This window comes from Danio rerio, chromosome 14, assembly GCF_049306965.1.
Source record: "Danio rerio strain Tuebingen ecotype United States chromosome 14, GRCz12tu, whole genome shotgun sequence".
NCBI lineage: Eukaryota > Metazoa > Chordata > Actinopteri > Cypriniformes > Danionidae > Danio > Danio rerio.
Window position 1 is genome coordinate 50,594,388 of NC_133189.1, and position 27,916 is coordinate 50,622,303.

The 27,916-nt window shown below is 33.0% G+C and overlaps 2 protein-coding genes across 4 annotated transcripts in view; one reads left to right on the top strand and one right to left on the bottom strand.

Annotated features, from left to right (window-relative positions):
- Positions 1–24,093, bottom strand: part of macrod1 (mono-ADP ribosylhydrolase 1) — a 206,563-nt gene extending 182,470 nt beyond the window's left edge. The window contains exons 1-8 of one of the 2 annotated variants that reach the window (XM_073921356.1): positions 24,022–24,093; positions 20,470–20,621; positions 18,375–18,455; positions 14,941–15,016; positions 10,286–10,576; positions 9,849–10,041; positions 7,990–8,205; positions 7,494–7,620 (exon numbers count right to left, since the gene is read on the bottom strand). The gene's annotated coding sequence lies outside the window, so the exon portion shown is untranslated. Of the gene's footprint in view, positions 1–7,493; positions 7,621–7,989; positions 8,206–9,848; positions 10,042–10,285; positions 10,577–14,940; positions 15,017–18,374; positions 18,456–20,469; positions 20,622–24,021 lie in introns of those variants that run through there. The other variant, XM_073921357.1, reaches the window with a different exon arrangement.
- On the top strand, positions 353–27,864 carry fermt3b (FERM domain containing kindlin 3b). 2 transcript variants are annotated; one of them, XM_073921266.1, is made up of 16 exons: positions 353–476; positions 7,532–7,663; positions 10,316–10,549; positions 14,981–15,097; positions 16,726–16,894; positions 17,133–17,235; positions 17,948–18,055; positions 18,372–18,503; positions 18,785–18,831; positions 18,907–19,031; positions 20,553–20,659; positions 22,375–22,590; positions 24,041–24,165; positions 24,559–24,700; positions 27,311–27,730; positions 27,838–27,864. In XM_073921266.1, exons 2-15 carry the CDS (start codon positions 7,540–7,542, stop codon positions 27,488–27,490), a joined length of 1,929 nt encoding a protein of 642 aa, XP_073777367.1. In that variant the 5' UTR covers positions 353–476; positions 7,532–7,539; the 3' UTR covers positions 27,491–27,730; positions 27,838–27,864. The 2 variants fall into 2 exon arrangements, with proteins under 2 accessions (XP_073777367.1, NP_957198.2); NM_200904.2 differs by lacking the exon at positions 27,838–27,864 and having other exon boundaries at positions 369–476; positions 27,311–27,779.
- The last annotated feature ends 52 nt before the right edge of the window (positions 27,865–27,916 follow it).

The window sequence follows — 27,916 nt, forward strand, 5'->3', positions numbered from 1 at the left end:
CACCATGCCGTTCTCAAGAACAAAACAGATTTAGTCAAATAGTATTTTTTTACATTACATTAATACAAATTTCCCATATTTGTTTTGTCATTCATGCTTATTTAAACTCTTTCTCACTGTCTGATGATTGAAGCATTTGACTAAAGCATAAAGCATACACACAACATTGCCAAATATCAAGCCTCAGTTGTGTCTCTGATGAGTTTGTTTTCTTGTGTAAGAGCGCAGTAAGTGTGAAAACAACCGGGTGAAGCACAGTGCTGTTACACGGAAACTGAGAAAAGAGGAACACCCTTCGTCAGCTCTGACACGAAAAACCACAACTGATTTTATACAGCTCTGGTCCACATGAGACAGTGTGTGTGTGTCTGTATCTCAGAGAGTGTGTATGTGTCTGTGTATCTTACAAAGAGTCTTCCCTGCTTTCAATTATTCAAATCAAGAGGACGGAGACACTATCAGCAGAACTAAATAAGGTAAATATAATAAATGATCATTATTTGACTTACATTTTAGATACAATAAATGTGATTATATTAAAATGAAAATAACTAATGAGATACTGTAGTTAAAACAATAACTGTACTGTATATTTTAGATCATTAATAGTCAATATTGTTTTAATGATTTATAGTTTAATACAATATTAAATGATATACGATTAATAGTTTATTACGGTGTAAATGTTATATGATTGATAGTTTAATAAAGTTAATGTTATATAATTAATGATTTAATATTAGGCAATTCAATATATAACATTTAATACTGTATTAAACTATTAATTGTATAACATTTAATACTGTGTTAAACTATTGGATATATAACATTTAATACTATAATAAACCATTAGTTGCATTACATATATACCATAGTTTATATAATTATTAATTTCATACAGTATCAAATGTTATATATATCCAATAGTTTAATACAGTATTAAATGTTATATTATTATTAGTTTAATATAGTATTAAATGTTATATTATAAATAGTTTAATACAATATTAAATGTTATATAATTACCAACTCAATACAGTGTTAAATGTAATACTATTATTAGTTTAATACAGTATTAAATGTTAAATAATTAATAGTTTAATACAGTATTAAATGTTATATGACCAATAATTAATACAGTATTTAATGTCATATAATTAATAGTTTAATACAATATTAAATGTTAAATAATTAATGGTTTAATACATTATTAAATGTTATATAATTATTAGTTTAATACAGTATTAAATATTAAATAATTAATAGTTTAATACAGTATTAAATGTTAAATAATTAATAGTATAAAATTGTATTAAATGTTAAATAATTAATGGTTTTATCCAGTATTTAATGTCATATATATATATATATATATATATATATATATATATATATATATATATATATATATATATATATATATATATATATATATATATGTGGGTGTGGGTGTGGGTGTGTGTGTGTGTGTGTGGTACTTTAAGTCTTAGTGATGCATCTCTATGGACTTATTTTAATAAGTAAGACTTTTAGGTAACCTTTTTATTTAATGGTTTATTAGTACTATAAACTATAATATTATAAACTAATAATGAACACTTTTTGTACAGCATTTATTAATAATCATAGTTCAACATTTACTAATGCATTATTTAACCCAATGTTGTGCTTGTTAACAGTTAATCCACTGTGAGTTAACATGAACTAACAATTAATACTTTATTTCATTAACTACAGTTTAATAATATTAATAAATACTGTAATAAAATATATTGTTCATTGTTTGTACGTTATGAACTAGCATTGATTAAAGTGTTAAAAACATTTATTTTCAATATTAATAAGGCATTAATTTTGCTTTTCTCACACATATTGTATGTTTCTTATGTTCAGATCTGTATCAGTTTTCAGTTTCAGTCGACTGTGTGTTCAGTATTATCACACCCACACACGCGCCCACAGACATACACACACACCAACACACCCATTTACATCTAGTGGCGGATTAAATGCTTGACCAAATGAGGAAATGTGGTTCCATGTGATTCGCGTGTAAACGGGAAGTATCGACCACTATGAGTAAAATAGCCTGATCACACCCAAAAATGAAGCAGCACATGTGTCTGTGTCACTACCATCACTCATCACTGTGATCATGCTAAACATGTGACTCTTCATGCCTATTAAAGACATTACAGGGCTGCTGCTTGATTCTGATTGGCTGATGAACATTCTAAAAAGGTGTGCTGTTATTTTCAGATAAACGCACAGCTAAAGTAGTTCCGGCAAGTTTTGAACTGCATCACAGTTCCTTATCACTACACTAAATGATTTCAATCATTTCACAGCTACGAATGTCAAAAATCATAAATTATGTAGAGTTGAAGTCAAAATTATTCACCCTCCTGTATATATTTTCATTTTCAAATATTTCCCAAATGATGTTCAACAGAGCAAGGATTTTTCACAGTATTTCCTGTAATATTTTTCTTCTGGAGAAAGTCTGTCTTGTTTTATTTTGGCTAGGATAAAAGCGGTTTTAAATAAATAAAAAGCTCAATATTATTAGCCAGGGGCGGACTGGCCATCTGGCAATTCTGGCAAATGCCAGAAGGGCTGGACAATTTTTTAAATGTGGGCCGGTATGCTATTTTTTTTAATAACGTTTTTTATATGTATTGTTTTTACATGCAGGCAGCTTTTATCTCTTGTTAGATGTGAATATTATGATAATGATGATGATGATGATAATAATAATAATAATGATAATAAACGTTAAGCAATGGCCCAATCGGCAATAGCCGACTGGTTTCGAGATGGGCCGACCCAATCAGAGGTTACGTGGACGTAATCAAAATTTGGCGAGAATGTCAAACAAACAGTAAGTGCAACACAAGCTAATTGTCAGAGATGGACCGTACAAAAAGGTCAGAAAAAGCCGTTGCCGAAAAGCCCAGAGAAAGCCAAAATTGCTCTAAAATCAGATGCTGCCAAATGCATAAAAATAACTGAAAAAGTTTCCTGAGGACAATGTCGACAGCTAGAAGGTCAATGGTTCAAACCTCAGCTGGGTCAGTTGGTGTTTCTGTGTGGAGTTTGCATGTTCGCGTGGGTTTCCTCCTGGTTTCCCTTACAAGTCCAAACACATGTGCTATAGGTGAATTGGGTAGGCCTAATTGTCTGTGGTGCATGTATGTGAATGTGTGTGTATAGGGGTTTCCCAATGATGGGTTGCAGCTTGGAGGACATCCGCTGCGTAAAATATGGTGCTTACATTATTTCACTATCTATACAACAATATAAGTAGTGAATGTGCGTGTCAGTGGATAGGGCTGTGTCGATGTGGTAATGTGGGCTGGTGTGGCTACAGTGCCTGGGCTGATTTTTAGTCCCAGTCCGCCCCTGTTATAAGCCCCCTTACTTATTTTAATAAATAAGTCTTTTCAATTACATTTAAAAAAGACATGTGAATCCTGAGCTGTTGGCATACTGTAAGTCAGGATGGATCTATGCTTTTTGTTTTGTTTACACCAAATTATAACCCCACAATCTGAATGTCGAAGCAAGGTTGAGAATCTTCAGATAAGGCAACTCTTTTCTATTGAGTCCCTCATTAAAGATTGATGTTCTGTTTGTTTAGAAATGCTCTGTTTCAATGAAGATTATTTGAGTTACTGCTGCATTTCTTCTGGTCATTGTCCTCTGATGTCTGACACCAAGAAGGCATTTTGGTTCACAGAACTGCATGCTTTCTCTTCTTCACATTATTTAAAGATGTGCAATAGTAGCTTCTGAAATACTACCGAGACCAGCCCGTCTGGCAGCAACAAGCATGACACAATCAAAGTCACTTTTCTTCCTCATTTTTATACTTTTTTTAAACCAAGTTTACCACATCTACGTGTCTCTGATAGAGGTACTTAAAAATGTTGTACTGTTACCTGACGTTAAATGTTTTCAACACTTTTATACACATAAAAAGCATCATAATATTGAAGAAATAGGATGTGTTGTGCCTTAGTTTATTACGGTGTAAATGTTATATGATTGATAGTTTAATACAGTTAATGAGATATAAATGATTTCATATTAGGCAATTCAATATATAACATTTAATAGTGAATTTAACTATTAATTGTATAACATTTAATACTGTGTTAAACTATTGGATATATAACATTTAATACTTTAATAAACCATTAGTTGCATTACATATATACCATAGTTTATATAATTATTAATTTCATACAGTATTAAATGTTATATATATCCGATAGTTTAATACAGTATTAAATGTTAAATAATTACTGGTTTAATACAGTATTAAATGTTATATTATTATTAGTTTAATACAGTATTAAATGTTAAATAATTACTGGTTTAATACAGTATTAAATGTTATATTATTATTAGTTTAATACAGTATTAAATGTTAAATAATTACTGGTTTAATACAGTATTAAATGTTATATTATTATTAGTTTAATACAGTGTTAAATGTTAAAAAATTAATGGTTTAATACAGTATTAAATGTTATATTATTATAAGTTTAATACAGTGTTAAATGTTAAATAATTAATGGTTTAATACAGTATTAAATGTTTAATTATTATTAGTTTAATACAGTGTTAAATGTTAAATAATTAATGGTTTAATACAGTATTAAATGTTATATTATTATAAGTTTAATACAGTGTTAAATGTTAAAAAATTAATGGTTTAATACAGTATTAAATGTTATATTATTATAAGTTTAATACAGTGTTAAATGTTAAATAATTAATGGTTTAATACAGTATTAAATGTTATATTATTATAAGTTTAATACAGTGTTAAATGTTAAATAATTAATGGTTTAATACAGTATTAAATGTTATATTATTATAAGTTTAATACAGTGTTAAATGTTAAATAATTAATGGTTTAATACAGTATTAAATGTTGTATTATTAGTTTAATACAGTGTTAAATGTTAAATAATTAATGGTTTAATACAGTATTAAATGTTGTATTATTATTAGTTTAATACAGTGTTAAATGTTAAATAATTAATGGTTTAATACTGTATTAAATGTTGCATTATTATTAGTTTAATACAGTGTTAAATGTTAAATAATTAATGGTTTTTATACTTTTTTTAAACCAAGTTTACCACATCTACGTGTCTCTGATGGAGGTACTTAAATGTTGTACTGTTACCTGACGTTAAATGTTTTCAACACTTTTTTTACACATAAAAAGCATCATAATATTAAAGAAATAGGATGTGTTGTACCCTATTTTAACCTTCCTAATCTGAACACACTGTTTAAATAGGCCTGGCAGATTTTAGACTCGGACATACACGCCCATTAGTGTGATTGGGTAACAGTTATATCCTTTTGTTCCTGAGATGTGAAGGAGAACTGTGCGTAAGCTCTGCGTTTGACAGCCTATACAATAAAAAAAATAGTTCTTTTATTTTAACAATCGGTTTGTTGTAGCCCAACATTGGCTCAAATATGGACAAACTCAATAATGGGCTAATTCTTTACAATTTAATTTCAATTACGCGTTTTAACTTACAGTTTGTTCATATTTGCCCCTCAGTTGGGTTACAGTAACCCAGTATATTTAGAGTGTACATATATGGGCACTGCTGTGATTAATGCTGAAATACTTATTAAATGATTCGTTTTATCACGTTATTTTTAAAAGTGAGCAAACTTGCTGCTTAAGTGGGAAGTTGATTAAAAAAAGTAAACAAACATGTTGTAAATTGGAACTGTTGAGTTGACTTTACTTAATTTTTATGCATGTGGTAAATTCTTTACTAAATTATACGTACTGTAGATAAGCTTATGATGTTTAATTCCTTTTTAATGTAAAGTCAACTAATCACTTTTCACAGTGTATTGACAACATAATAAAAGCACAGGATCATCTTTTAGTTTCAATCTTTCTAAATATCCATAGGCAAATTGTTTGTAAAGGAATGAGCAGTAAAATGTAGTGAACAAGTTCGTACTGATACGGTTTGCTGAACTGCAGTGTAAAAAACTTTATTATGTTTATTTATGCTCTTGAATTGCATTATGGAAGTTTGATCTTTCTTCCAAAAACTTTTAACCTTGAAAAGTTTAAAAAAGTGACTTTTATTAACAATTTTAATAGTTTAAAGTGATATATTTTCTGGGTTGGTGTTGTATATTATGTTACAAAACCCTTGTAATAAACTGCCAGTACATTTTCTGTTGTATTACAGGCTTATTTATATTATACATTACATTATTTAAAACAACTAAAATATTAATAAAAGTCACTTTGTTAAACTGTAGAGTTGAATTTTCAACATCAAAAGTGGACAGAGCAGAAATCAACATCTCATAATGCAATTCAAAAATAGAAACCATTGTGAATCAAAAAATACAGGAACTGTTAAATAACTAATAGTAATAATTAATTACAGTGTGCAAAAATAAAGTTCATGCACTTTTTACTAATTTTAGGACTGTGTTCTTCTATATTGTTGTCTGTTGAGGAGTTTAGCGACACATTTACAAAATAAAGGGACTTATTCCACAACCTGTTGTTTTGTATGGAGGACGAAAACCTGCAATAAATAAATAAACAATAAATAAATAAATATGCAAATAAATATATATATAAAACCCATAAATTCCTGCATAAATAAATATATAAATAATGCAGGAAGATTATTAACTAAATAAATTACATGGATGTTGGGGGAATAAGACAATTTTCCCCCCTTTCACACTGCACTATTAAATATTTATTTATTTATTTATTTTTGCCGGAATTTGTAGATTTATACATACATTTATTTATGTATTTGCATATTTATTAATTAGTTGTTATATTTATGCAGGAATTTGTGTATATATTTATTCATATATTTGGATATTTATTTATTTATTGTTTTATTTATGCAGAAATTTGTGTATATTTAGTTATTTATTTATATGCATATTTATTTATTTATTGTTGTATTTATGCAGAAATTTGTGTATTTATTTATTCATTTATTTATTTATTTGCATATTTATTTGTTCGTTGTTTTATTCATGCAGGAATTTGTGTATATATTTATTTATTTTTGCATTTATTTATTTATTTATGTATTTATTTAATTATTGTTTTTTATGCAGAATTTTGTGTATTTATTTATTAATTTCTTATTTGTTTGCATATTTATTTGTTTGTTGTTTTATTTATGCAGGAATTTGTGTATATATTAATTAATTTATTTATTTATTTGTGTATTTATTTATTTATTGTTTTTGCAGGTCTTGTCCTCCATAGTTATACTACACTGGCTTCAAAATAAGCAGCTTTATGACTAATCTACAAACTTACAGCTTGTTTTAATTGTACAATGACTCTTAACTGTCAAGAGAATTTAGACTTCTCAGTTCCCGAGCAGCTAAACAGGCAGTTAAGTTGCCAGTGAATGTATATTATGATCCAAAGCACAAAATGCAACGTATTATACCTTATGTGTGATCAGATCTCCTCATGTCCATCTTCTAGGCAGCAGAATGGCAGCGTGGGACCTAAACGTCACGGTGGAGGATCTTGGTCCTGATGCTCCGCCACTGCAAATCAGTGTGACCTCTGACCTGCACATTGGTGGAGTGATTCTCAAAATAGTGGAGAAGACCAGTGAGTTCAAAACTGACTATTACATATATACACACATATCACTGACTGAGTTGTACACTAATACTATCACAGGCATATAATAAATGTACAAGCATTACCAATGAAAAGTTTATGATTATTGGAATCAGTGTTGGTCAAGATACTCATTCATTCATTTTCTTTTTGGCTTAGTTCCTTTATTAATAAGGGTTCGCCACAGCGGAATGAAACGCCAACTTATGCAGCATGTGTTTTACACAGCGGATGCCCTTCCAGCTGCAACCCATCACTGGGAATCACCCATACACTCTCATTCACACACATACACTACGAACAATTAAGCTTACCCAATTCACCTATAGCGCATGTCTTTGAACTGTGGGGGAAACAGGAGCAACCGAAGGAAACCCACACCAACACGGGGAGAACATGCAAGATGCTCCAGACTGGAGCAGCTCAAGTGAGACATGTCATCTGCCCTCTCACTTGCCTTCTGGTCGGTTGCAGCCAGTCTTTATAGCTCAGTTGATTAGCTGTGCAGATTAGACTCAGGTGGCATCAATCTGTAAACGAAAGAAATCAGGAAACAGAAAAACAGCAATATAGAAACAAAAATAAAACAGTCACGGGACGTTACAACAAGTCACTTCAAAATGTTATAGCCTACTAATTAGATAATTACAGTTGTATTTAAATTACTGTTTAAATTACTTTGTGTGAAAAGTAATTTAATTATTTGACTCAAAACTACTTAAAACCTTTATAAATCCCAATGCATAGAAAGCAGAAACACGGCTCTTTTAAATTTAAGTCAAACAGGAATTTGTAGCTTCATTCATTTTCTTGTCGGCTTAGTCCCTTTATTAATCCGGGGTCGCCACAGCGGAATGAACCACTAACTTGTCCACCGTGTTTTTACACAGCGGATGCCCTTCCTGCCGCAACCCATCTCTGGGAAACATCCACAAACACTCACTCACACACTCATACACTCCAGACAATTTAGCCTACCCAATTCACCTGTACCGCTTGTCTTTGGACTGTGAGGGAACCGGAGCACCCGGAGGAAACCCACGTGAACGCAGGAAGGACATGCAAACTCCACACAGAAACGCCAACTGAGCCGAGGATCGAACCAGCGACCTTCTTGCTGTGAGGCAACAGCACCACCTACTGCGCTACTGCTTCGCCCACTTGTAGCTTTATTAAAGTAATTATTCATTATTAATAAAGAAAAGTTAAGCATTTTATATAAATGACAACATTAAATGTTTCAAATTTATGACACCAAATTTCATATACCATATATTGTCACTAATTTCTTAATCTATCAGTTTTTAAACATGTGCAACTGTTGGACAAATGTACATTTTTTAAGTTAAAAATAAATAATTATTTTGCTAAATATATATTTGTATAATGGGTGGCGCAATAGGTAGTGCTGTCGTCCCACAGCAAGAAGCTCGCTGATTCAAGCCTCGGCTGGGTCAGTTAGCATTTCTGTGTGAAGTTTGCGTGTTCTCCCTGTGTTTGCGTGGGTTTCCTCCGGGTGCTCCGCTTTCCCCCACTAGTCCAAAGACGTGCGCTAGATGAATTGGGTAAGCTAAATTATCCGTAGTGTATGTGTGTGAATGAGAGTGTATGGGTGTTTCCCAGTGATGGGATGCAGCTAGAACAGCATCCGTTGCATAAAACATAAGCTGGAAAAGTTGGAGGTTCATTCCGCTGAGGTGACCACAGATTAAAAAAGGGACTTTGCTGGAAAAAAATTTTATTAAATGAATATTTGTAAAACAAAACTACAATTATTCTGCTTCTCTGAATTGATTTGTACAGAACTGATGGATTAATTTAGAGCATTTAAAGCAAGTAATTTATAAGCAACTGTAATTAAATGACCTAAAAATGTTAAGTAATACTTGCCTTACTTTTGGAATATAAATTCTTAAATAAAAGTCGTTTTATTCAGGAAGGGTGCATAAATTAGTTGAAAGTGACAGTAAAGATTTTGCTTTCTATATGAAAAATCAACTTATTTAAAATGGAAAATTAATTTTCAAATGGCATTGCCAAAATTGTATAGTTGTCTTAAACAAACTCTCTTAATTTTGTTCAGCTTCTCGATAAGCACGTTTTAATTTGTTATTGTGGCATCTCGAGTGAATGTATGTTGATTTTACTTCATTTAGATTTAGAGTGTACTCACACTGTGCTATCCGAACCATGCCCAGGCCCATTTCCCGGATCGTTTGAGAAGTGTGAGTGCTCTGAATCGGGCTCAGGCATGGGTCACTTGGCCGGCCCTGGCCCAGTTGGAAGAGGTGTGCCAGAGCGCAGTTCACTTGGGCTTTGGCGCAGTACGCTTGTAGTGGAAGTGCAAAGCGCACCTGAACCCATAACTGAAGACGAGACATGACTTTTAAGGGACTGTTTGATATGGATTAATTAATCTTCTTACAGTGCCAAAGAAGGTACCCTTTTCATAGAACAGAATTGTAACTTTAGACAAAAAAAACAAACTTGTACCATTGAAGTTTGTATCTTTAAAGACATGATGTGTACCAGGGGAAACCTATATTCATAATAGGTCTCCTTTAAAACCCACAGGAGGGGTTTAGAGTCATGTGAAGTTGGTTCACTTACCCTTGTGTTCCTGTGTCTTGTTTTTCCCAGTGCTGAAGAAGGACTGGTCAGATCATGCGCTGTGGTGGGAGCAGAAGCAGCAGTGGTTGTTGAGGACCGGCTGGACGCTGGATAAATGTGGGGTTCATGCAGACGCCCGTCTTGTCTTCACCCCGCAGCACAAGCCTCTAAGACTCGGCTTGCCGAATGGAGCGACTCTGAAAATGAGAGCCTGTTTCTCCAGTCCTGTGTTTCGCTGTGTCATGGGCATCTGCAGGGTTCTCAGTAAGTGATTGATCCAGATTTTATACACTGCATATGGAAAATCATCATACCCTGTGAAAACTTTACTCACATTACACCCTGCTTTCAAAAGATCTTCAGGATAAAGCTGCAGAAAGGCACAGGTTAGGAGAAGCCTATAAAACATTTCTAAGGCTGGAAAAGTAATTTGAAATATGATTTGATTTCAGGCTGTATGACAAGTACACTCTCAGGAAAAAAGGTACACGGTGGTACAAATAAATGAACAGTTTTGTACCTTTGCAAAACTTGTACCTTATATAGTACAGAAAAAAACCTCTCATGATGCTGCTCTGTACCTTTTATGGTACAATTGAAATGAAGGCACATAATTGTTCTCATTAAAAAATATGTAAGTGTTGGAAAACTCCTTTATTATAATATCTATGAAAATAAATATATTACTGGAAAGGCAGAGTGATTTTATGAATAATTTCCATATTAAAACCATCATTGAAAAGCATATGTTTAAAGAAACTCATAAACATTACTTATTAAGGTTTATAAAACAAAACAACTCCTAAAATAAAACTACAGGTATTGAAAACTAAACATTTAAGGCATTTTTAATAAACATTTAGTAAGCATTTTCTGATAAATACGGTTTCATTATTATAACACCTTTTGGCGTTTGCTTTCCACTACACACATGAGCCGGCGAAAGTCCTGCATATGCAAAGTGTTCATGCAGACATTTTAATATTGTAAAACTAATCAAACATTGTGCATATCTCATTACAATACTTTTGCATAATTATATTTCTATTTTAAAATTAAGTCAATTAAATTTACTTTTAAGTGATTACAAAGGTATTGTTTGAAAATTGGAGAAAAATGTTTTCTATTGTACATGAGAATGTATTTCTGTAACATTTTTGTGAAAAGTGTTGTGAAATGTTAAGCAGAAATATAGATCTTTTGATTCATGTTACTGAAAATAAATTGACACATTTTGGATATAGCAAAGTGCCTTTAAATACACTGTTAACCCTTACTGTAGATTATGCAGTAAATAACTGTAAAATAGCCAGTGTTTTGCTGTAATAAAAGGAAACAGTATTTTACTGTAAAAGGAGCAGGATTTGTATGAGATTTTGTAGTGCAAAGAATAAATTACAGTAATTTACTTTATGTACCCATTACAGATAGTTACTGTAATAATAAATGGTAAATTACTGCTCAACCATTATTACCCCATGTACTCTGATGCTTTATGTTGCTATATATATACTTTTATGTTTTTAACATTGAGTATCAGGAGTCAACCAATGTCAATGAGGTAATTAAAAGGTAAAGATATCGACGAGATACATTTAAAGGCAAAAATATTCACACAGAGCAATCAAATTATCACAAGTATTTTTATAACTTTGTTTACTTTTCTATAATTAATCTAATTTGCCTAGTTTAGCATATAGTTAAGCGTTTAAATTGCACTTTAAGCTGAATATTAGTATTTTGCTAAATAACTAGTAAAATTGTGTTATTTAAAAAATATCTTAAACAGCACGTATCTTATAAAAAATATCTTAAACAGCATTTGTTTGGAAAACTTCAAATGAAGTGTAAAAGTGGCATTAACAGTATAGTATAAAGGCTGTCCTAAATAAATCTATTAATCAGGTTATTTTATTTATTTATTTATTTATTTTTGATAAGGTTTGGAACAACATGAGGATCAGATTATTTATTATTATTATTTTTTTATTTATTTTATTTTTTTTAAATATTTGTATTGTTTTTATTCAATGATATGTGCATGATTGTGATAAATGTAGGCAGTTGCTTTGAAAATATGCTATGTACCAGGGATTTCAAACTCCTTGAGGGCCGCAGCCCAGCAGAATTTAGTTCCAGCCCTGCTTCAACACACTACCTTTAGATTTTGTTTGATCAGGTGTGTTTAATTAGTATAACTGCACTGTTACTCTGTAGATTGTGCAGTAAATAACTGTAAAAAACAAGGATTTAGGCATCACCACACACTCCCACAGGCTGTCCGTCTTATTCTAAACACAAAGGTGTTAGAAAGAGTTTTCAGAAAATGCTGGCCCTTTAAGAGAGCCAGGTGTTTGATTTGTTTACTGCTGAGTGTGCTCTATTCTCTGTCCATCAATTCAGATGTAGAGTCTGATATGTTTTAGGCTTTAAATAAGAATCTACAATGAGTAAGTAAAATGTGTTAAAATGTTTTTGAGGGTTTATAAAATAAGGCTGTGTTTTAAGTTATATTGTTGTTATCTTGAACTGTGTACTTGAAAGCTACATTGTTAGCTAGTTAGCCTCTCCTCATATAACTTCTTACATTACTTTTGTTTAAGTATTTGTATTTATTGGATATTGCATACTGCCATAATGTACAGATGCTAAAAGTTGTATGTATCTTTCTGGCAACTAAGCCAAAATTAAATTCCATCATCTCAGTAAGGTAACATGTGCACATCATCACAGGGAATCACAAAAACATGATACACATAGCCATTTACACACAAAAGCTCCCCTGTCCGGTCCCAGGTTGTGAGTTTGTTGCTAAGTATTTTTCCGAGCTGTGTTTCCACCTATGAATTTATATTTGAAACAATAAAAAAGTTTGTTGTCATGAGATAATTATAACAATAAAAGATTGCATCCTTTGGTTTTTCGGTGTTGCCAACTTTATTTTTATTTTCTATAATTATTTTAAACTTTTTGAGATTTGACAGAGCTTTTAATTATTTAAAACTTTAAAATTTAAAATAATTTAGTTTTTTACTGTTCAGTTTTTTTTTTTTTTTTTTTTTTTTTGCATGGTCTGCTTTGAGGAGAGAGTAACACATTTCACTGCAGCACTTTGTGTGTGTGTTTGTGTGTTTATTGGATATGTGATTGTGATAAATGTTAGCAGTTGCTTTAAAAGTATGCTATATACCAGGCGTGCTTAATCCTGTTCCTGGAGATCTACCTTCCTGCAGATTTCAGTTGCTACCCATATCAAACACACCTAAACCAATTAATTAGGACTTGAACACCACGTGATAATTACAGGCAGGTGTGTTTGATATGGGTAGCAACTGAAATCTGCAGGAACGTAGATCTCCAGGGGTCAAACTCCAAGTTACTGGAGAACTGCAGGGCAGCAGAGTTTAGTTCCCACCCTTCTTCAACATTACCTGTAGATTTCTAACAAGCCTTAATTAGTTTTATCAGGTGTGTTTAATTAAAGTTACAGCTTAAAGTCCCGGTCACACTGCACTTCTCTCCCTTTAGACTTCCATTCATACGCATGTGAATGCTGCAGACCTGGAATGCAAGCTCATGCGACAAATTTTACAGTTTGCAGCATTGGAAAGTTCAAGCTTGGAGAACTCTGAACTGCGAAATCACATCATGTGATTGCTTGAGACTAATCAAAGATCAAACCATGACCTCTCTGAACAAAAATTATGGACCAGTTGCTTGCTTTTTCAATCTCTAAATATTTTGTTTAATCCCACTCCTTTTCGCAGAGCCATGTGACAGAATTTTGCATGCTTAAACGTTAGTTTGACTGCAGCCTTTCTGTGTAGACCTGGGGCTCTCAGTAATATGTAAGATGATATTTATATCTGCTGATTTCTTAATTTTGTTATACATTTTCTGTTTTATATTTGTTTGCTGCCAAAACAATAAAATAAATTTGTCAGAATTTACAACTTAATTAATTTAAAGAATTAATAACTTCTAAATAAACTAATTAATTTTAGTAACACCTTGACATACTATTGTGTATGCAGTATAATGCTGTGAGTTGTAACACTACAGTACAGTAATTAACTGTACACAGTTTCCAGTTAGTTACCACTACTGCTCTATTACAGTAATTAACTGGCAACACTGTTGCCAGCTACTCACTGCAATGGTTCAGTTACAGTAAACAACTGGCAACACTGTTGCCAGCCACTCACTGTAATGGTTCAGTTTCAGTAATTAACTGGCAACACTGTTGCCAGTTACTTACTGTAACCAAACTTTTACAGTGAGTAGCTGGCAACAGTGTTGCCAGTGTTCTTCTGTAAAAAAGCCTGGTAAGGTCTAACAGTGTAGTTCTTGAAGAAGTGTCTTGTCACTGTAGTGGTACAGTGATTCTTCATGGATCAGATTTGTTCCTTTGATGAAGCTACAATATTGTTTCTGCAGGTTTTAAAAACCAAAAGGTACATTTTGGTTTCCCCTGGTACAAATCATGTCCTTAAAGATACAAACTGCAATGGTACAAATTTGTTTCTTTGTCTAAAGGTACAATTCTGTTCCATAAAATGGTACCTTCTTTGGTACAACATTTTTTCTGAGAGTGTAAAGTAATTATTTCAAAGGGGTGTGATGATTTTTTATAGGCATTGTAAGAAAACTGTTACCAAGTGTCAAGTTGGAAAAATAAATCTTTCTGGCTTTCAGATATCCGTCACCCAGAGGAGCTCTCATTGCTCCGTCCTGTTGAGGAGAAAAAGAAAAAGAAAGATAAAGATTCCTCAGAAGAGCTGTACGATCTTACTGACGTTCCTCTAACTGCAGGTGCACAGAATGCTTACTTCTACTACCAAATTTGGATTCAGCAACTGAATGTACAGTAAAAAATGCAATATTGTGAAATTAAAAAAATGTTTCTATTTTAAAATATTTAAAATATCGATGAAAATATTGTTGTTGTTATTATTATTATTATTATATGTATTTTTTATATGTTGTTGTTGTTGTTGTTGTTGTTGTCATACAGTTGAAGTCAGAATTGTTAGCCCACAATTGTTAGAATTTTTTTTATTCCTTTTTAAATGTTTCTCAAATGATGTTTAACCGAACAAGGAAATTTTTTACAGTATGTATGATAATATTTTATCTTCTGGAGAAAATCTTCTTTGCTTTATTTAAGCTAGAATAAAAGCAGTTTTTAATTTTTTAAACACCATTTTAAGGTCAAAATTATTAGAACCTTTAAGCTATATTGTTTTTCAATAGTCTACAAACAAACCATCGTTATACAATAACTTGCCTAATTACCCTAACCTGTCTAGTTAACCTAATTAAGCCTTTAAATGTCACTTAAGCTGTAAAGAGATTTATTTAAAAATATCTAGTCAAATATTATTTACTGTCATTATAGCAAATATAAAATAAATCAGTTATTAGAAATGAGTTATTAAAACTATTGTGTTTAGAAATGTGCTGAAAAAAATCTGCTCTCCGATAAACAGAAATTTTGGGAAAAATATATAAGGGGCTAAAAATTAAAACTAAAAACTTCAACTGTGTGATTTTTTTTCAGGAAAACAAGCTTTTTAGGATTCTTTGAGGCATAGACATTTTAACAGTAAATAAAATTGGATTTACATTTTATCTCTTATGAAACATTAATACTTATAAATTTAAGCATTGCTGTATTAAAGCACTCAACCCCAACCAGAATGGTATGAGAAAGACCTGTATACAATAAAAGCAAGCTTGTGTCGAATAAAACTATGGATTTTCAAATCTAAGTCCACAACACAACTATGATAATAACAGCACAGAGAAGTCATTTCTTGAAATCAATTTCATTCATTCATTTTCCTTCAGCTTAGTCTCTTTATTCATCAGGGGTCGCCACAACAGAATGAACCGCCAACCTATCCAGCATATGTTTTACACAGCGGATGCCATTCCAGCTGCAACCCAGTACTGGGAAACATCCATTCACATTCATTCACACACATATACTACGGTCAATTTAGTTTATTCAATTGACCTATGTGTTTGGACTGTGGGGGAAACAGGAGCACCAGGTGGAAACCCACGCCCACACAGGGAGAACATGCAAACTCCACACAGAAATGCCAACTGACCCTGCCAGGACTTAAACCAGTGACCTTCTTGCTGTTAGGCAACAGTGATAACCACTGAGCCACCGTGCTCCCCAAAACACTTACAGTGAATCAGAATCTAACTGTAAAAGCCGCAGACAACAAATCTGTGCGTGTTTAATAAACACAATGATAATATGCATTGGTTCCAGATGCGAATGGAGATTGTTAATTATCAATAAAGTTATTGTTATTGTTCTTGGAGTGAACATGCCTCAATCTTGACTTTTTTAAACACTTTTGAATACGCAGTTTTCACTTTGGTCACAGTGTTTTAGTTTAAAGTGAGTTTTTGTCTTGACACAGGCTCTGTTCAGGCTCTGTACAATGGCATGCCGGCTCATTTTGCTGACTCTCCGAAGACTGAGGCTGTGTATAAAATGCTGTCCTTCAGTCTGCCGTCTCCTGCTCCTGAAGCCATCGCTAAACTCTACCGGCCGGCCAGTGTGGTGGACAAAACTCATATTCACACCAGGTACAGCCGTCTCAGATAGGACAGAAACTCATTTTAACTTAGAAACGCAACTTTTTATGTTCTTAGGACACAGTGTTATATTATTATAAAAGAAAATTATAGTCAAACCCTCTACTCAACATTTCGTTTCAGTTAGAATTACATCAACATACTGCAATGAAGCCTCAGCAACTTAAGTTTCACTCAGAATATTGAAATAATATTCAACTTTCCATACATGCTCTTCTGTTCTGTGAAGGTGGCTGGATTCATCCCGATCGCTAATGCAGCAGGGAATACAAGAAAATGACAAACTATGGCTTCGTTTCAAATACTACACCTTTCATGACATGGATCCTAAGGTAAGAGTGTTTGAGGTGCATCTAATGGTTTGGTCCCACTTTATATTAAGTGGCCTTAACTAATATGTACTTACACAGGAACTAATAGTTTGTTACAATGTACTTATTGTGCAAATACATGTATTTATTGTGTACTTATGCTTGATTAAATACATGTATGTAATTACATCTGTAACTAACTTCTGTAATTGCATTTGTAAATACACTGTTGACCATCCCCACACCTTAACCCACCCTTAAACCTACCCATGCCACCAAACCTGTCCATAACCCAACCTCTGTCCCAACTCAAAAGCACCACAAGTGTTCTCAAATACATTATAAACACAGTAAGTACATTGTATTTATTTTTTGATGTAAGTACATAGTAGTTAAGGACACTTAATATAAAGTGGGACCAATGGTTTTTAATGCGCTCACCTAACACTACCCCTAACCCTAGCCCTTACAGTGACGTCACTAGCTCCATTAAGCGCATTGCATCACTGAGATATGCAGTCTCAGCTTCTATCATCAAGGCTGCATCCAGATACTATTGGAGTGTTTGGTCAGCATCTGGCCTTTTTAAGAGAAATTAATTGATGATGATGATGATGATGATGAGCCTTTGTTTGTCACAACACTGTATTCATGCAGCGAAATTTGACTCCTCCGACCATCCACAAGCATCATTTCTTAATAAATGAAGATATGAATACTCTCTTTGTTGCAGTATGATGCAGTGCGTTTGACACAGTTGTATGAACAAGCTCGCTGGGCTGTTCTTTTAGAGGATATAGACTGCACAGAAGAGGAAATGATGCTGTTTGGAGCCCTGCAGGTACAACAATAGAAAAATAATACAACCCTAAAACAGATTAGTCAAACTGATACCAGTGTTAAAGGGATAGTTCATCTAAAAAGCAATATTTACAACCCTCAAGGGGTTCCAGACCTGGGTGAATAGTCTGGTCAAACTTTTCCATTAGTGATTGAAAACAATTAAAGAAAACAAATAAGTTAAAATGTTATATTTGAAATTTTATAAGTGTTTAAAAAATGTCAAAATGAAATAAATACAATTAAAGGGAATCAGTGGAATTCTGACATAATATCTCTGTTTTGCATTCTCCTAATGCATGAATGAATGAATTCAGTACCACATTGGAAAGCTGTCCACGTCTCAGGAAATAGGCTCTTCTTGTCAAGGGATGGATGACTTGGAGTCTGCTCTGAAATCCCTGGAGGTCAAGATGGTGGGAGAGGGAGACAGCACGACAGACATGCTGGTGAGAGAAATACACTGAAAAAAATGATTCACTTTATTTACTACATTTATTTTAAGGTATTTGCAAACAGTTTATATGGGCTGAATTGAAACAAACTATTTCAATTTAGTAATATTTATCTTAGTTTGTTTAAATTCAGCCCACATAAACTGTTTGCAACCACTTATACTGTAAAAAATGTAATAAATACAATGAATCATTTTCAGTGTACTCTGATAATTCAGCAGATAAATGAGACATTGAGACTGAACTCATCAGTGAGCCTCTGCTTTATTTCACAGGACAACATGACTCCTCCAGAGCTCAATGACTATCTGAAAATATTTCGGTAAGACACCTGAACTTGGCCAATGCTTACTGTTACTCTCATGAACGTTTGACTACATCTGTCATAATTTCATAGGCCTAAAAGACTAACTCTAAAGGGTTACAAGCAGTACTGGTGCAAATTTCAGGACACATCAATCTCCTATTATAAAAGCATGGAGGACCGCTACGGGGAGCCCATACAACAACTGAACCTGAAAGGTATTTTATTTTATTTTATTTTGGCCACACTAAAAAAATGTATCTTTGCTGCTTGAAAAAAAATTATATTTTATTTTGCTTTTTTTGTATTTAATTGTATCTTAATTTATCTTATTTTGTTGAGAGAAAAACAACACAAAAGTGTTTTGTTTTATTTTATTTTATTTTGGCCACACCAATATTTTAATATTTCACTTTTGGTACCTGAACAACAATAAAAATTGTATTTACCTTTTTCATTTATTGTATCTTATTTTATTTTATTTTGGTGAGAAAAAAAACAACCCAAACGTTTTTATTTTATTTTTATTTTATGAAAGGAAATTAGTAGACATTTATTTTATTTTTGGCCACATTTCACTTTTGCTACCTGAAAAACAATAAACAGATTATTTAACTTTTTTTATTTTGTTTTTTTGGTGAGATAAAATATAACCCGGGGTTTATTTTATTTTATTAAATTAATGGATATTTTATGTTATCTTGGCTACACTAAATATTTAACTTTTGCTACTTGAAAAACAATAAATATTTTATTTAACTTATTTATTTAATTGTATTTTATTTTCTTCTTTTTTGATGAGAAAAAAAAACAACCCAAATGTTTATTATATTTTAATTAAAATATATATTTTTTTACATTTTTTTAAATGTTGGCCACACCATAATATTAAACATCTCCTAGACGAGAAACAATAAATACTTTATTTTACTTTTTATTTAATTGATATTTTAATTTATCATATTTTGTGAGAGAAAAAAACAACCCAAACTTTTTTATTAAATGAATAAATATTTGAATTTATTTTATTTTGGCCACACCATAATATTCCACTTTTGCTACCCGAGAAACAATAAACATTTTATGTTCGTTTTTTATTCTGTTGTATTTTATTTTTTCTTATTTTGGTGTGAAAAAACAACCCAATTGTTTTTCTTTTTTTTTTTCATTTTATTAAATGAAATGGATATTTATTTTATCTTGGCCACAGCATAATATTTCCCTTTTGCTACTCGAGAAACAATAAATATTTTATGTAACTTTTTTTTTTAATTGTGTTTTATTTTAATTTATAATACAATAATAAATAATAATATATATTTTCTTTTTTATAATTATGTCTTATTTATTATATTTTCTATATTATAATCTTATTTTTTTAAAAGAAAACAAGCAAAAATATATATTTATTTTAGTACTTAAGACAGAATAAATCTGATTGTGTAAACAGAACTTGCTACAATAGAAAAAAAACTAAATAATAACTAATAAAATCCTTTGGTCTCACAAAGACTTATGCAAAAAAGAAAAGAAAAAAGATTTAGCTTCAGTCCTTTAATAAGCTCACGGTATTATGTTTGCTTTTCTGTCAGCTTAGTCATTTCTGCATTAGCTCCCCATACTGTGCTTGTACAACATGTGAATATATTTTCACACCTCAGTGAATGCAGCAAGCAAGTCTTCATCAGTTCATCAGTGTGTAATGAGGCTGTAAACTGAAACCATCTGCATCTCTTCAGGTTGTGAAGTCGCTCCTGATGTCAACATTGCAGGCCAGAAATTCTGCATCAAACTCCTCATACCTGCACCTGAAGGCATGAACGAAATTTACCTGCGCTGTGAAAACGTACAAACTTTCATTATATTTAAAGCCCTATCATAATTTGTTTTTATTAAATACAGTTAAAGTCAAAATTATTCGCCTTCCTGTGAATATTTTTTTATTTTTTTAATATTTCCCAAATTATGTTTAACAGAGCAAGGAAATTTTCACAGTATGTCTGATAATATTTTTTTCTTTTGGTAGAAAGTCTTATTTGTTTTAATTCGGCTAAAATAAAAGCAGTTTTTAATTAAAAAACAAACATTTTAGGGGTCAATACTATTAGCCCTCTTAAGCAAGGTTTTTTTTTTTTTGATTGTCTACAGAAGAAACCATCGTTATACAATGATTTTATTAATTACCCAAACTTAGTTAAACCTTTAAATGACACTTTAAGCTGAATTCTAGCATCTTGAAAAATATCCAGTCAAATATAATGTTCTGTCATCATGACAAAGATAAAAGAATATTAGAGATGAGTTATTAAAACTATTATGTTTAGAAACGTGTTGAAAAAAAATCTTCTTTCCATTAAACAGAAATTGGGGGAAAACATCCAGGGCTGGTAATCATTCTGACTTCAACTGTATGTGAACAAAATACAAAAGAATGAAAAAAGGAAAAAAGGCAAGTCTCTTGCCTAAGCTCACCAAAGCTGCATTTAATTAAAATTGAAGTTAAAAAATGTCATATTATTACAATTCAAAGTAACTTTAATCCAATCTAATATATTTTTAAATGCAAGTTATTACTGTATTGGCAAATCTGAATTACTGAAAGTCTAAACTAGCCTTACGTTATGCTAATTTGGTTTTTTAACATTTCCAGATATCGATGCTTCATTATGTTATACTAAAAAAAAATGATTCAAAGAGGATTCCTTGTGTTTACTTAAATGTTTTTGAGTTAGGTGATTGTAAACTATTTTTTGGGCTAATTTTAATCTATTCTATTTGATCTTAACTTTTATTAATTGTATTTTTTGTGTGAAGTTCAAACTATTTGGTTTTGTGTGGATCATATATATATGAGCAATATCACACGAGTAGCAGTGCAATATGGCTGTATGGCATTGGTGGGAGGCGTGCGATGCCCCCCTCAGTGATGTTAGTGCCCCCCTCAGTGCCAATATACAGCCATATCGCACTGCTACGAGTGTGATATTGCGTTTATACAACAGTTTGACGGCATAATTGTGTGTATAAAAACAAAATCAAACATGGAGCGTTTCAAAAACCCTTTTGTATGTGGAACTACTTTCTTCCACATTGGATTCAAATCATAAGCTGACAGCTAAACAGCTGAGCAAGCATCTTTTAAACTTTAGATCTGTAGTGTCTGCTTTTGCTGACTGTATGTGGGCGGAGTAATATGCAAAGGGTAAAGGGGCTGTAGGAGATCTGATATTGCAGAATATCGCACGGCTATCAGCCAATCAGATTTGAGAACCAGACAGAACTGTTGTATGTATGTATATATATATACACACACACACACACACAATTGAAGTCAGAATTATTAGCCCCCCGGTTTAAAAAAAAATTACAAACTGCTTTCATTCTAGCCAAAGTAAAACAAACAATACTTTCTCCAGAAAAAAGATATTATCAGACACACTGTGATAATAATTTCCCTGCTCTATAAAACATAATTTGGGAAATATTTAACAAATAAAATAAAATTCAAAGGGGGGCTAATAATTCTGACTTCAACTGTATATATGTATTTTTGTTATGCAGGAGAAGCAGTATTCTGAGTGGATGGCTGGCTGTAAGCTGGCATCAAAAGGTCTGACATTATTGGACAGCTCGTATCAGAATGAAGTAAAAAACATCCAGACGTTTTTGTCCATGCAGCGCAGCAACTCCTCGACTGCTGCAGCGCAAACCGATGACAGCATCAACACACACAGCCTCGTCTCGCCGCGATACCAAAAAAAATACAAGCCCAAACAGGTAACTATCAAAGGTGCTGGCCAGTCAAATCAGTGTTTGTGCTGCTGAGCTGTGGAGAAAAATCATCTGAGAAATCGGTTCTGCATGGTTCTGAGATTTTCAAAATGCATAGCTATTTGCTCGTGAATCAATTCTGACCTAATAGTTTTTAGCAAAAGATAGCACTCTAGGTTAGTTTTAAACAGCAGATGACACTCTAGGCTAGATTTAAACAGCAGATGACACTCTAGGCTAGGTTTTAACAGCAAACAATGCTCTAGGCTAGTTTTCAATAACAGATGATGGCGCTCTAGGCTAGTTTTTAATAGCAGATGGTGCTCTATGCTAGTTTTTAACAGCAGATGGCACTTTAGGCTAGGTTTTAGCAGCCAACAACGCTCTAGGCTAGTTTTAAACAGCAGATGGCACTCTAGGCTAGTTTATAACAACACATGGTGCTCTAGGCTAGTTTTTAATAGCAGATGGTGCTCTGGGCTAGTTTATAATAGCAGATGGCACTCTAGGCTAGTTTATAACAGCACATGGTGCTCTAGGCTAGTTTTTAATAGCAGATGGTGCTCTAGGCTAATTTTTAATAGCAGATGGTGCTCTGGGCTAGTTTATAATAGCAGATGGCACTCTAGGCTAGTTTATAACAGCACATGGTGCTCTAGGCTAGTTTTTAATAGCAGATGGTGCTCTAGGCTAATTTTTAATGGCAAACGGCCCTCTATGCTAGTTTTTAAAAGCAGATGGCACTCTAAGGTAGTTTTTAAAAGCAACGAGCACTCTAGGCTAGTTTTTAACAGCAGATAGCCCTCAAGGCTAGTTTTTAGCAGTAGATGGCACTCTATGCTAGTTTGTAACAGCAGATGATAGCTCACGGCTAGTTTTTTTGCAGCAGATGGCACTCTAGGCTAGTTTTAAATAGCAGATGATGCAATCTAGACTAGTTTTTAATAGCTGATGGCACTTTAGGCTAGTTTTAAATAGCAGCTGATGGCAATCTAGGCTAGTTTTAAATAGCAGCTGATGGCACTTTAGGCTAGTTTTAAATAGCAGACGATGGCACTCTAGGCTAGTTTTAAATTGCAGCCGATGGCACTCTAGGCTAGTTTTTAACCATGCACTTAAATACTCTCAAGGAAGAGCACTTGTGCTGAGTTGTGTAAGTAGACTTATATGTCAAGAGATTAATTTAAACAGCTCACTATGAAGACTTTTGTAATTCACTTAAACCTTTAGTAACTTTATTAATACTTATTTTAGATTCAATTGGTCTTTGAAAGAAATTGTGTGTTTGTAAAGCATACAGCGCCATCTGCTGTTGAAAAAACAACACTCAGAATCGGTTTGAGAGAGAATAGCGATGCATATTGAAAGTCTCAGCATCGATGCAGAACCGATTTCTCAAACGATTTTTCTATGCGTTTCTATGTAAACAGTCCTCACCTGTTTTGTTTTTTTTCAGCTCACCCCTCGTATCCTGGAGGCCTTTCAGAACGTTGCACAGCTTTCATTGACATCGGCAATCTTGAAGTTCCTGCAGATCTGGCAAGCTCTTCCAGACTTTGGCATTTCCTACTTCATGGTCAGGTGAATAAACTAAACAAAGAGGCACAAAAAAGATGGTCAGCCCATTCTTGCACAGTTATATCTCGGCTTATTTCTCACTGACTATTAAAAACCATTACTCTGGACTTCAAGTTTGTTTGCTTTGAACAGTAAAGCTCCCCTTCTTTGATTTGAGTGGCTATCACAGTCATTTAGACATTAATGAAAACCATTTGAAAGCCTAAATGCTTTTAAACCTTTTGTCATCATAAAAACAGAGCTGTCCAATATCAGATATTCAGATTGAGGGACGATTTGGTATTTCTAATGTCACCCTTGGTAGCAGTTAATGAGTTTAAAGACAGGTTATTCTAGTATGTGGTAAGTCTTACTTTTTACTAGTGATCCAGCTTCACAATCTCATCATTTGTTCAGGTTTAAGGGCAGTCGTAAAGATGAAGTTCTGGGCATCGCCAATAACCGTCTGATCCGCATAGACCTGGGAGTTGGAGATGTGGTGAAAACCTGGCGCTATAATAATATGAGACAGTGGAATGTTAACTGGGACATTCGACAGGTAGGTTTCTTTACAATTCTGAAATAAACTTTTATTTTCTGAATATTTCCATAACTGTTTGAACATTTTTGACAAAATTATTAGCCTTTTTTACATTTTTTACACATGAAATAGTTTTTGTTTTACTCCTGTGAAATTTGTTTCTTTTTCTAAAATTTCGCAAGTCCTATTTTACGCAGAGATTATTTCATTACATTTTTAAACATACTAGTTTTAATAAATAATTCGGTAACACTTTACAATAAGGTTCATTAGTTAATGCATTTACTAACATGAACTAATCATGAACAACACATGTACAGCATTTATTAATCATAATTGACATTTACTAATGCATTATTAACAACCAAGTCCGTACTTGTTAACATTAGTTAATGCACCATGAGTTAACAAACTAACAATGAACTACTATATTTTCATTAACTAACGTTAACTAACATGAATAAATATTGTAGTAAATGTATTGTTCATTGTTTGTTCCCATTAGTAAATGCATTAATCAACATTAACTAATGAACCTTATTGTAAAGTGTGACCAATAATTCTAATAACTGATGTATTTGCCATGATGACAGAACATAATATTTTATTAGTTATTTAGCAAAATATAAGCATTCAGCTTTAAATGCTTAACTAGGTTAATTAGGTTAATTTGGCAAGTTAGATTAATTCGGCAGGTCATTGGACAACAGTGGTCTGTAGCCAATTGAAACATTCATTTATTCATTCATTTTTTTGTCGGCTTAGTCACTTTATTAATCCGGGGTCGCCACAGTGGATAAACCGCTAACTTATCCAGCAAGTTTTTACGCAGCGGATGACCTTCCAGCCGCAACCCATCTCTGGGAAACATCCACACACACACTCATACACTACGGACAATTTAGCCTATACCCAATTCACCTGTACCGCATGTCTTTGGACTGTGGGGGAAACCGGAGCACCCGGAGGAAACCCACATGAAGGCAGGGAGAACATGCAAACTCCACACTGAGCCGACACTCGGCCAACTAAGCCGAGGTTTGAACCAGCGACCCAGCAACCTTCTTACTGTGAGGCGACAGTAGTACCTACTGCGCCACTGCCTCGCCCCACCAATTGAAACAATAGTTCTTAATAATCCATTCATTAATTTTTATCCTGCTTAGTGGCTTTATTTATCAGGGGTCGCCACAGCGGATTGAACCGCCAACTTATCCAGCATATGTTTTACACACCGAATGCCCTTCCAGCTGCAACCCATCACTGGGAAACACCCATACACTCTCATGTTCACACACATACACTACGGTCAATTTTGTTTACCTAATTTACTTAAAGCGCATGTCTTTGTACTGTGGAGGAAACTGAGCACCAACAACAACTGACCCATTCGGGACTCAAACCAGCCACCTTCTTGCTGTGAGGTGACAGTGCTAACCACTGAGCCACCCAACTGCCCAATCTTAATAATTATGACCTTAAAAATAATTGTAAAACTTCAAAAACATTTTTATTCCAGTCTAACTAAAAGAAATAACACTTTTCCTGTAGAAAATACTGTGAAATAGTTCTTGCTCTTTTCATTTGGAAAAAATAATAAAACATTTTACAGAAGGGTCAATCATTTTGCCTTCAACTGTATATATTAATAAGATAATGTGAAAGTATATTAGAATTATTGAACAGTTTGAACCTGTCTGCAGTTTAAAATTCATTCATTCATTTTCTTTTCGGCTTAGTCCCTTTATTAATCAGGGGCCGTCACAGCGGAATGAACTGCCAACTTATCCAGCATAGGTTTTATGCAGCGGATGCCCTTCCAGCTGCAACCCAACACTAGAAACAGTTTAAAATTAATCTCCATCAAATATATTAAAATTTATAGCAGTTATTTTAAATAATAATACAATTTTACAATGAGGGCTAAGTGGTTTGCAGTAGAAGAAGGCCACTGGTTCGAGCCTCAGCTGGGTCAGTTGGCGTTTCTATGTGGAGTTTGCATGTTCTCCCCGTGTTGGCAAGGGTTTCCTCCAGGTGCTCCTGTTTCCCCCAAAGTCCAAAGATGTGCACTATAGGGAAATTGATTAACTAACTTGGCCATAGTGTATATGTGAGAATGAGTGTGTATTGGTGTTTGCCAGTACTGGGTTTCGGCTGGAAGGACATCCGCTGTAAAAAACATATGCTAGAATAGTTGGTGGTTCATTCCGCTGTGGCGACCTCTGAAATAGAGACTAAGCTGCATAGTGTAAGGAGGCGGGACAGTAGAATTTAATGTTGTTCTCTCTTCTGGCTGCCGTTATCAGTCTCATGCTATTTTTTTGCCGTTTTCTGAAAGTCTTGATATCACCAATGTGGAGTTTTTCTTTTATTATTTCAGCTAATAGGATTGTAAAAAAAGAATTAGTTGTACTCTCTCATTCACTGCACTGTATTTTTCCCCAAACTATGATGAGTTGCGCTACTGAGAAACCCGGAAATGTGAAAGGGTCAATACTACTGTGTTTTTTAACAAATATACAGAGCCTAAGTGAGCATAAAACCTTTAGTAAACAAATAACGAACATTTGAATGACATGTCAGGTTATATGTGATAATATGACCTCTCTACCTCTCTCTCTCTTCAAGGTGGCGATTGAATTCGATGGCAACATTAACATAGCGTTCAGCTGTGTGAATGCAGACTGTAAGGTTGTGCATGAGTACATTGGAGGATACATCTTCATGTCCACGCGCTCACGGCAACAGAGCGACACACTGAATGAAGAGCTCTTCCATAAACTCACTGGAGGCCACGACGCTCTCTAAACACACACAACTAGAGGAGGAAACGGATGAGAATTCAGCATTAGCACTGCACAGCGACTGGCATTTCTTGTACATGTTTTCAACAAGTTGTCATTTAGCATTTAATATACATGCATGTAAAATAAGAATACTAACTGTGAAATATATATGGTTTTCCACATGAACATCTAATACATCTGTATAAATCATCACAAGCGCACACATACATATATTATATATTAATTATATATATATATATATGTATATATATATATATATATATATATATATATATATATATATATATATATATATATATATATATATATATATATATATATAGATATAGATATTAGTGCTGGGCAAAGATTAATCACAATTAATCTCATTAAAAAGTTTGTTATGATGTGTGTGTGCTGTGTATATTTAGTATGTAAACATAAATAC